General features: G+C 38.0%; 2 protein-coding genes across 2 annotated transcripts; both read left to right on the top strand.

The window, feature by feature from the left end:
• The first annotated feature begins 5,351 nt into the window (after positions 1–5,351).
• LOC149170888 (uncharacterized) lies at positions 5,352–7,477 on the top strand. The gene is made up of 4 exons (XM_089424014.1): positions 5,352–6,169; positions 6,273–6,352; positions 6,532–6,698; positions 7,222–7,477. Exons 1-4 carry the CDS (start codon positions 6,061–6,063, stop codon positions 7,313–7,315), a joined length of 450 nt encoding a protein of 149 aa, XP_089280140.1. The 5' UTR covers positions 5,352–6,060; the 3' UTR covers positions 7,316–7,477.
• LOC149170887 (la-related protein 1C-like) lies at positions 7,222–9,035 on the top strand. The gene is made up of 5 exons (XM_089425764.1): positions 7,222–7,750; positions 7,867–8,020; positions 8,432–8,522; positions 8,705–8,776; positions 8,862–9,035. The coding sequence occupies exons 1-5, from the start codon at positions 7,369–7,371 to the stop codon at positions 9,033–9,035; spliced, it is 873 nt and encodes a 290-aa protein (XP_089281890.1). The 5' UTR covers positions 7,222–7,368.
• The last annotated feature ends 2,048 nt before the right edge of the window (positions 9,036–11,083 follow it).

Here is an 11,083-nt window from a genome sequence, read left to right as displayed (position 1 = left end):
AGCCTAGCAATAGAAAACTAGGCTTGTACACTCCATTACCAATACCTTCTTACCCTTGGGAAAGTGTTTCCATGGATTTTGTTGGAGGACTACCTAAATATAGGAAAGGTCATGATTATCTATATGTTGTTGTGGATAGGTTCAGCAAAATGTGTATTTTGATACCTTGTAATAAATAGATTATAGCTGAGAAAACTGTAAAATTATTCTTTGAACATGTATGGGTTCATTTTGGATTACCCACTTCCATTGTATCTGATCGAGACACCCGATTTGTGGGGAAGTTTTGGTCAAGTCTGTGGTAACTGATGGACACCAAACTGAAGAAAAGCACCACTTTTCATCCACAAATAGATGGCCAGAAACAATTAGTTAACATGACAGTGATCCAGTTGCTCAAAGGATATTGAAGTAAACATCCTAAGCTTTGGGATGAACATTTGTGTTATGTGCAACATGCTTACAACTGAGAAAAACATTCTTCTACACAGAGATCTCCTTTTGAGACCTGTTTTGGTTTCACACCAAGGTCTCCTTTGGATTTTGCCTTTGGTAAAGATACCATAGTTGAGGGACACAGTGATGTGGACAAGGAAACTAGGTTCATTGAACAAATCCAGGAGATCCACTAGGCAGTAGAGGAACAGTTGAAAAAGAGCCAACCCAAATAGAAGGCTAGGCATAACAAGCATCAGATGGAGCATAGTTTCCAAGTTGGTGACCAGGTCTGGCTATATATCAGCAAGGACAAGATGCAAGGTGAAGGTAAAAAGCTAAAGCCTATCATGTATGGACCCTTCAAAATACTTGAGAAGATTGGAGAAAATTCTTTTCACCTTGATCTACCAGCTTACATGAACATTTACTCAGTTGCAAATGTGGATTGCTTGAGATTGTTTGAACCTTCACTAATCGAGGATCCTGAAGAGTAGAGTCAATTGCCTTCTATTGATGACTTGCTGCTCGAATATCTTAATGAATTGCAAGAAGACACAATGCTGGACAGGAAGGTGAGGATGATATGTAGGGGTGATGTTGAGTACCCAAAATTGTGCTCAAAGGTTTAAAGCCGAGTAGTGCAAAGTGGATTGAGATTGGGCAAGTGAGACAATAGTACCCTCACTTAGTCGATGCTTGAAAACCAACTTTTGGTGGTCCAAAAGCTTTTTCAATGGGAAGGTCATGATCCAAATTAAATCCATGAAGAAAAATCAGAGAACCATGACTGTATCAAATTAGGACAAAACTTCGAATTAAAAGAGAATGAAGCGATCAAAAAAACCTCTGAATAGTGGCAGCTGGCAGCCAGCATGGAACAATGAGGACCTCAGTCAAAGCGCGCTGACCGGGGCCCATGGAGACTGCACAGGAGGTGAAACTAGCCCCTGGGAAGCCCGATTGGGAAAAGGTGGTAGTTTTTGATGCACGATTAGCATCAATCGCGCATTGCTAGGCAAAACCCCTCGAAATGGAAAGGCCCCAAGCGCTCGATCACATGGAAGCTGGGAGAACCATGAGGAGAAAGTGCTAAAGGCTAAAAGCGGGACCCGCAGTCCAAAAACCAGCGGTATTGATCAGGGGCACCCTTAAGCGGTAAGTGGAATTGGCCGAAACCTAGCGATTCCTTTCAGAGCCTGATGCGTGGCAAGCGAAGGAGAAAGAAAACCACTGCTCACGTGTGCTAACGGTCGAGCAAGTCAACCGCAGGAAATGAGTGAACATGGCCAAAACATGTTGGACATTAAATTTTTAAACATGGCCTAAGAATTGTCCAATATAGAGTATATATTAAGAGAATGACAAATAGCCACCTATAACTATTTTAGGTGAACTCTCCCACTGAATAATTAGTTATGATATCATTTACTTTTGGGTTAGTCTATGAATATGGTTAAAATGTTCACTCTCCTTTTGGGCATTTACCTTTACCAATCTCCTTGCAACCATCCCCGCCTTTGCCATCACCTTATTTTCCTTTACCATCAATGGCAACATATTTCTAAAAAAATGGATACTAGAAATGAGAACTAAAAGTGCTAGAAATACCTAGTATATGTAGGCTATGGATATTTATTTCCAGGTTAAAATTATCATGGATCAAGTTCTCATGGAAATACATGAGGGGAAATGTAGAATTATTCTTTGTTTCGATGAAATCCAATATCAAACAAACACGTTGGATATTAAAGTTATAAAAATGGCTTAAGGAGTGGAAAATATAGAGTATATATTCAGAGAATGAAAAATATCCACCTATAACTATTTAGCTAAAGTCTCCCTCTGAATAATTTTTTATGTTATCATTTACTTTTGGGTCAGTCTATGAATATGGTTGAAATTTTCACTCTCCTTCTGGGCATGTTTATATATATTAGAAGTCTTAAATTTGAGATGGTCAATCACAATTAAATTAGTCTATCACAATTATAGAAATTCTTTTATAGTATGGGCTTGTCTAGTTTATCTTGTGGGAGGATAGTCATGTACAGACACATCGCTCATTATCTCATTTTTTTTATATTCCATCAAATTAACTTATAAAATTAATAATAATTATTTAAAATAAAATTATAATTTGATTAATTTTTGTATATTTCTTCAAAACTAAATTCGAAACCCATTTAATTTATATAATTACTTATTGATGATGCTGATGATGATAATGATTAACATCCACTAAGACCAATTTGGCCTATTAAGCGTCAAGAAAAGAAAAATGATCTATGTGTGATTCTTCAAAATCTTGTTTCTATGATGAAAGAGAAGGGAAGGAAGCGCTCTCAGAATGCTATTGTTGGGCTGGATTAATAAGTCAAGAACATTGGAAGTGTGGCAGATGTTAGGGAATCAAGAGCGAATGTGAGTAAGAGTCAGGCAGTCTGAAAGGAAGTGCTTTTCATCTTCCACATTATTAGTGTCGTAAATCTAACAGATTCTATGATTCGAGGAATCCTTGGGTGTAGACTACTACCTGGATTCACTTCGAAGCTCATGGGAATTAGTTCTTATCCTAGTGATGTTCATTGTTTTGTTAGTTATGGTCAACAGAAGGAGATAATTCTAGCTATCAAGTGTTGGCTTCATCACCTCCTTATAGTATCTTAGCTTCCATTTACCCTCCAGCTCCTTATCCTTCCACAACTTGTCCTTAAAATTGGAGCTAATGTTATCTTTTGCGCTCTCTTTTTTTCCCATAATGATCTCCTCCTTCATTCCCCAATGGTTGAGCCAAGACTGCGGATTTTATGCCGCCCGCACTTGAGGTGAAGGCTGAGGTTTTGGCTAAAGTTATAAGCAATCTTTGGGAGTCTCTTGGATTCCTCGTTGTAAAGCTTCTTCTTACACATGAGATATCTAAACATAGTCGTACTTTAAATGGGTAATATACTAGCTTCAATCAAGAGGATAAGATAGGGAGTATTTATCTTTATCTTTAGGTTGTAGGATATGAATTGCTTTTGAATAATCTCAATCTTTCTCCGAGACTATCTCGATATTCTGCAACCCCAAACATTACATCCATATAAGAGAAAAGGGGTGATGAGAGTCTCAAAGAGGAACCTCTTTTTACTCAAAATGCAAAGATTGACTGACTTACAATTGTTTTCAAGGTCATATCAGATTTCAAGCCTCCAATAATCCTTCTCTCAACGCTATAATTCGAGTTGAGTTGATGAGGAAAGTCAATACTCAAATATTTATAAGAAGAAACCTATTCTAAGTAGTGGTTATTGTAAACAAAACTACCATGGGTGATCTTTTTGGATTTAATGATCATGACTTTAGTCTCCTAGGTATTAACTGTCATACACATCTCGCAGGAGTAGACATCAAGAGTCTTAAGCTGCTTCTCTAGGTCATTATGGCTTTTTGCAAGAAGAATGATATCCTCAGCATAAAGGAGAAGAGTAATGATTACACTAGCAAGCTCGGTGCCCTTGCATCGTGCAGTGTCAAGACACTCCTCTAGATGTATATGCCAAAAAGGTTAGATGATAGGGGACACCCTTGCTTAACTCCGATAGTGCATTTAATGTCTTTAGACCACCCTTCCTTGGCCTTACACTTGGCAACAAAAGTCTCTTAAAGACGGATCACAGCAATCCTCAAATGAAAAAAAAAATGATGTATTCAAATCTCTCCCGGATAAACTAAATATATTATTATAATAAAATATTAATATTCAATATTATAAAATATTTAATACTTCACAATGATTTTGGTTCTAAATAATCATGGGTTATAATCAAATAAATCACTACAATATGTACTATATATATTGTATTTATTTGAAATATATGTACTGGGCCATCCGCTTAGGAACTACAAACAGGCTATGCAATTCAATAATATTATTACAGCTTTCATGATTGTTACATGTACTCACAATAGACGATCTAAATAATACAAAAAGTTATGTAACTTAATGTGTGAATTGGCATGTTTGACAAAAATATATACTACGAATATGGAGTATCGAAGATCATAATTTATTTAAAGATAATACTCGTAAGTTTGTAGCTTTTGTTTCTTTAGCTCCCCTAATGACGGTCGAGCAACATTTAGCTTTTGTTTCCTTCTCCCAACTGACAATGCGTGACGTGAACCGACATCATCCTTCTCGTCACGGAGGTTATCCTACGCACGGGATTGTGCCGCGAGGGCCATAAAATGGAGGCACCCCCAGCATGGCAATAAGTTTTGCGATTTGTAGGGCTTATTAGACGTCAAGTTATTTCGTGTTTGGCAGCCATGGCGATCGGGTGATTTGACTTTGCTTTAGCTATAATGTTACTACTCGTGGTCGTGGGTGCGCAGAATACAGACCTAGTGTGGTCTGTTTGCAGTCCTGACGTTATCCCAACCGGAAGTCCTTTCTTTGGTACGCTCCTAAACCTGCTGGTAGATCTGGAGCAAAACACGCCTTTAAACGGTTACGACTACAAGTCGTCGGCTGCAGGTTCACCCACTGCATACGGCCACGCATTCTGCTATGAGTTCTCTGAGTCTGACTGTACTTCCTGCCTTCTTTCCATCGGTGCCAGCATCCGGAGCATTTGCAACTTCGCCACTGGCGCTCAAGTTCAACTCACTGACTGTTTCATCCGCTACGAGCAGTACAGCTTCCAGCATCTTTTCCATCTAATAATATCTTTATTTAAATAAAAGCCGAAGACTTCTCTGAGCTAGGGAATCTCATCTTTCTAGTCATATTGCTAGTTATATTGTTATTAGGCCGATAGGCCTTTCTTTGAAAGGCACCTTTCGTCGTCCTACTCCTTCTGACGCTGACACCTGGCGAAATTTTGTCTCTGTTCCAGAAACTACTATACGCTGACGCCTGGCGAACTTCCAAACCTTTATCCGCAGAATTCTGAAAGCAAGCGGTCATATGTTGGCTATGCGGGGAATATGCCCTCCGTGCTCGTCGCTCGTCCTGTATTCATGGATATTCATGAAGGCGGTTCTGCGGTTACCTAATTTTTAGTTGGAGTTGGAGACGTTTTGTTCGGAAGCTTCAGCGTTCCTAAGCTCCAGTAGTAATGGCGCATATCAACTCTCAGTTTTGGCATTTCGCTCTTCCTGTTACGCTTGCCAGGGTCCATCCCTGCACCTTTCAAGAGATCCCTGCACCTCTCCCCAACTACGAAACATGCCTCTCATTTCTTCCTTGGCCGTTGGCGTTCTGCAACCTCGCTCTTCTGGTGCTTGAGGTGAAACCTACACTAGCACACCACAGGTATCTTGGATTGTGATCGCTTCTGTTTTTAAGGGTCCGTGACTGGGGACTTTGAATGAGACAGTCTTGTGACAGAGAAAACTCAAGGGCAGGCCCTGCTCTCGAGTATCCCGAAATCCATGCTTTGTTATTCGAGCTATTGACGGCGACTCGGCGAGCATGAGGCCGATCCAGGCCTTCTCTTAATCTAACTACTCCCTTCTTCATTAGGTAACGACTGCAACTCTTCTTTAAATACGAACCCTAAAAGCTGTGAATTGCGAGACTTTGTATTGCGATTTTCGTTTTCGATTTTCCGTTGGAATTAGGCTTTAACAGAGATGAAGTCATTTTTTGCTATTATCTATATTTGGGTGCTCTGCGGTCTAATAGTTTTACAGCAAAACACTTGTGCAGCTGTACGTTCTTCTCCAAAGTTTCATACCAAAGGTTTTTTCCTACCGTTGATTTCAATTTTTTCATTCAGGTTCCCCAGTTGGAGCATTTTGTTATATCACGACCTACGCTTCAATCTCACCTTTTCCCCTTTTAGGTATCTTTGCGCAGACCATTGATCATCTAAGTTCACAGAATAACGAGGCTGCCAGAGATGGAACGATCTTAACAGATGAAGTATTTTCAGTTGTTCCCGCTATTCTCATTAATATGGTTTTGTATATTTAATTTGATTGTACTTATGATAACAGAAGAAAGTGGTTTTGATTTTCTTGAAGCTTAGGGTTAATGTTTCTGAGGAAGAGTCGTTGACATGGTCTTATACTCAACTTATGTTGCTTGCCACTTCTGGACAGACTGAACTGAAACAAAGTACTAGAGACAACTATAAGGTCTACTCTTCCGGCTCTCACAGCAGCAAATACATGGAAATGGAGCGCAGAAAATTGATTTATCGCGTTGATTATGACGAGGCAACAACTTATCCAACCACCCATCTGACGCATCACGGCCTCCTTAATGGGTAAAGCTTTCTGAAGAGAATTTGTAGCATACAGTTTCAAGAAGACGAGAAAGAATGGAACCAGGGTGGACAGATTTATACCCTGTCACCAAGCAAACCAGAAAACCAAGGCTCTGTTAATTTATTCTCTATTCTGTTAATGGAAGGAAACTTGTGTAAAAGTTAGTTTTAGTAGCTGAAATAGCTTGATCTTGCTCTTAGTTGGATTTCAGAGGCAAAATTTTGTTCTGTTAATAGAAGGATTCTCGCACAAAAGTTTGTTTTAGTGGCTGAAACAGCTTGCTCCTGCCCGTATTTGGATTTATCAGTTGTTTTGTTCTCACCCAAGTTAAAAGATTTTGGTCTTGCTCATGATTTTGTGCGAATTTAAAATTTTGTTGATTTATCAGTTGTTTTGTTCTCACCCAGGTTAAAAGATTTTGGTCTTGCTCATGATTTTGTGCGAATTTAAAATTTTGTTAACAGAAAAAGATCTATATTTACTATCTGATTTTACTTCTCTCTGTTATGTGTTGGACACCAGGTTTTGCCACCTGCAGTACCTTTTAAAAAAGCAGCTGACAACACTAGCCCTAGACTTTCAAAGAACCCTGTTTTCAGTAATCACCAGAAATTAGCTGGCAGACGTGGGAGTCCTAATGGAATCAAGCCGCCATTTTCTTCGCCTGGTATGCCTCCATCTTCACGGATTCCCAACAAGCTTTTGCCAGTTTCTAATGTTTGTGCAGACACTAGTTTCAAAGGGAACGGGGAAACTGGAGTGAAGGGATTTATGCCTATGCCTGGTGGTAATGAGTATACCAGGCCTTCTTTCCAAAGAGGGGTCAGATCATTACACCCGCAAGGTGGTCCTAATCCATATTTGAGCAGCTATGGACATAGGCCCAACAACATACACGAGCAAAGAAGGCTTAACTATGATTGGAATTCTCAGCAAGCTCTTTATGGTACAGATAATACTGCAATGTATCAAAGAGTTGGACCAAGGAATCGACCACTTCCCCCATTGATTCCTCCAAATTATGGTTTAGCAAATAATCCTGGTTTCCATGGTAATTGTATAGTGGTTCTTATTCCAATTCATTTGGCAGGAATAGTTCATAGCTGTTTCATATCTTGTTACTGTCACAATATTCATATTTGTAGTGGGTGAATTTTTGTTTTGCAGCTATACCAACATTATATTTTCCACCAAGAACACACCTAGATAGTGTTAGAGGCGGGCCTTATTTTGTGCAGCCCCCACCTCCTGGTGTGTTCGTTTCTGCACCTGATCCTCAGTTGTGTGCTAGCATAGTCAAACAGATTGACTACTACTTCAGGTTTGCTGAGACATACACTTTTATTACTTGTGGCCTATTTTCATGAACCAAAACAATTAGTATGTTTGTAATTCATCAAAATGTGATTCTTTTGATTTTTTAATTCTATGACAAATAGCTCACGCTTACTGCCATCACAGTCAATCGAGTACCATGCCAGGTTTTCTTGCGCAGGGGTCTGATTATTCTGATTATTGCTGTTCCATTAGCATAATTGATATGTTTTTTTCCCTCATAAAAAGAACTTATATTCTCATTATCCAAAATATACATTATGCAGACTAACAATTGATATGTTTACTTATTACTAATTATAAAAAGCCTCTTTACTTGAACTTTCTATCTGCTTACAATTAGTTTGTTCTTACCCATTGTGTTGTACATTCTTTACGATTTATTTGTTGTCTGCAGTGTTGTAAATTTATGTAAAGATCCCTTTTTGCGTATGAATATGGATGGGCAGGGTTGGGTGCCTATTTCATTGATTGCAGGTTTTAATCTGGTGAGATATTGGATAAGTGTTCATCTGTTATTATTCAATGTCTTTTAAAGCCTACTATTGTCTACAATTGATATCCCAATAAGTTCATAACTTTTCTGGTTTACATAAAGGAGATTATCTGGTTTCTGTTCAGGGGTAGAAAATCTTGTATATAATAAAAGATTCTATAATATCTTTTGCAGATTAAGGCATTAACATCTGACATAAACCTCATACTTTTTGCATTGCGAAGTTCAAGTGTAGTTGAAGTGAAGGTGAGTGTCATCATCACCTAACTTTTCAGAACTTGCCATTATCCTGCATTTGTCTATTATTTACATTTTCAGTCTTTTGTGACAGGCTGACAAGATAAGGAGGCGTGGTGACTGGTCAAAGTGGGTCTTACCTGCTGGAGTTATCAAATCTACGTCAAGGACTCAACCACAAGACACCTGTATAAATGTTAATACAGGCAATGTTGAAAATGATGCTAAATTGGAGGGGCAAACAAGTGTTTCGTCAAGGCATCCTTAACAGAAAATGGAGTTCCAAGTGGAGTTTCATCTGAATTGGAGAGAACTTCAGATCATGGAATATCTAAGAGAACTTTTCCTGAAGGGGATATCATTAACGGTATTCTTGATATCAGGATAAATGAGACAGTATGAACTGCATTTTTAAGCACTATTTTTTTCTGTACATTATAGGGTTGCTGAATGAAAAGAATCTGGTGGTGTTCCAGCAAAACTGAGTGCTGGAAGGTTTCGATTTCATATATTGGGACATGAGAAAATGTGGAATGAAACATCATAAAAACTTCTTACAGTGATCTTCAGTTTGGCAAAGAGTTGGGAATTTAACAGTTCACCTGCAAAGACCTTAATTTGCATTTTTGGAAGAAAGTTCTTAATAATTTTAGATCATGGGCCATTACTCATGATCGAAAGGCTATGAAGTCTATTTTGGTATTTGCTATCTCGGATGGATGAACTACCTCTGGTATTTTCTGCTTGGCATGCTGGGTTGCACATTTTGCTGTCAAAATAATGACAGAAGATGACTTTGATGTAATAATGACAACATTAATAGATCACAACTCATTACTGTTTTGTAAGTGCAACTTTTCAACTCCTTTGGTTGAATCAATTTTGAGTTAGGAGTGAGAATAAATGACATGCATGCTAATTGTTGAGCTAAATAGTACATCTTCTGATATACATTCAATTCGATATTACATTTGGGTGGTCATGCTGAAATTAATTTGAACTTTTTGCATTGTCAAGCTTTTCCTGTTTACATGACAAGTACTGATATTTGAATTATTGGCTAAGGTGTGAATCTTTCAGTTATCATTCTGATGGTACTTCGAATAAATGTTTGTTTTAAGCCAGTTTCTGTTGTCTTTTTCGAGGATTGATTGTCTTTGGTTAATCCAAATGATATGGAGCCTATATTATGTTGATGTTTTGTTTGCGTAAGTATCGTTCGTCATGTATTGGTGAAAACACTGATCAAAGAACTGATTAACATTTAGAGACAGGAGTTGCACGTGGTCATAACTTACGCAACTCTATTGAAAGACCGAAAATTTTAATCTTTAACAATATTGTTGCTCTATTTTGTCTTTTGGATTGTGTTTTTCGTTTATGTATTAACCAGATTTTATAGATGGGTTTTGGTTCATGCCAGTTTTAAACTTTTTTTGTAGTTAAACTTTGGTTCGATTCTTGCTTGCATTCATCATTTAATGTTTTTGGAGTGATGAAGAGAATGTAATGGACAAGGGAAACTCAAAGCAAAGCTTCTTTTTTTGGCATTTATGCTGAAGGTTTTGAAATTTTTGTTGATATAACATTGGGTAATCCAACAGAATGATGATTGCACTTCTGATAATGTGTCTAGACTTATTCCTTGTAAGATTTTTGCCTACGTTGAGAACAGTAGAAGGAATTGGATTTTTTGTCATTGAAGCTAAATCTAAGTGTTTCTTTTTGCCTCTTCATACAATGATTTGGGCTTACTGCATTGGAGATGCAGTTCATTTTGATCCTTACTCGTAACTAACATTTTCAATCCTGAAGAAATATTGTTTGGCGATGAGTTGGTTATGACCCAGATTGGAAACATAGAGAAAAGCTTTGTAGATACAGCATTGGTTAAAGCAGCAGAATGGTGCTCACTCTCCAGGTATAGGCTTGTCTACCCTTGAAGTTTCTGCCTTTTGAGCTGATTACAGGTGTAATGGGTCTAGATTTTGTATGTCATTTTGACTATCTAAATTTAGTGGGTACTCTTTGCTCTTCCTTCCTGGAATCTGTACAAAGATAGATTACAGTGAATGTCTTTATTTCTCTAGTAATTAGATTGGAAATGTAAAGGATTGTAAAGAAAAACGTTAATCACCTTTTATATTAAAGTATATATGATTTCTCGTAGATACAACATTGGTTAAATCAGTAAGGTTGATGCTTACTCGTCAGGCATAGGCTTGTCTGCTCTTAAAGTTTTTGACCTTTGATCTAACTAGAGGTAATGGATTCTGATTTTGCACGTCATTATGACTCTGAATTTCCTTGGTGTTC

This window comes from Pinus tabuliformis, chromosome 4_2 (assembly GCF_031772625.1).
Source record: "Pinus tabuliformis cultivar Carrire ecotype Pingquan chromosome 4_2, CPIR1, whole genome shotgun sequence".
Classification (NCBI taxonomy): domain Eukaryota; kingdom Viridiplantae; phylum Streptophyta; class Pinopsida; order Pinales; family Pinaceae; genus Pinus; species Pinus tabuliformis.
Note: the sequence above shows the minus strand (reverse complement) of the source record. Positions and strands in the feature narration are given on the sequence as shown.

What these genes read in the sequence shown, in the direction of transcription:
- LOC149170888 (XM_089424014.1), top strand. Translation starts at nt 6,061, where the DNA reads ATGAAGTCATTTTTTGCTATTATCTATATTTGGGTGCTCTGCGGTCTA. An exon ending in GAACGATCTTAACAGATGAA is followed by an intron (nt 6,353 to 6,531) that starts GTATTTTCAGTT and finishes ACTTCTGGACAG; the next exon opens with ACTGAACTGAAACAAAGTAC. An exon ending in CATCACGGCCTCCTTAATGG is followed by an intron (nt 6,699 to 7,221) that starts GTAAAGCTTTCT and finishes GTTGGACACCAG; the next exon opens with GTTTTGCCACCTGCAGTACC.
- LOC149170887 (XM_089425764.1), top strand. Translation starts at nt 7,369, where the DNA reads ATGCCTCCATCTTCACGGATTCCCAACAAGCTTTTGCCAGTTTCTAAT. An exon ending in TGATTGCAGGTTTTAATCTG is followed by an intron (nt 8,523 to 8,704) that starts GTGAGATATTGG and finishes TATCTTTTGCAG; the next exon opens with ATTAAGGCATTAACATCTGA. An exon ending in CAAGTGTAGTTGAAGTGAAG is followed by an intron (nt 8,777 to 8,861) that starts GTGAGTGTCATC and finishes CTTTTGTGACAG; the next exon opens with GCTGACAAGATAAGGAGGCG.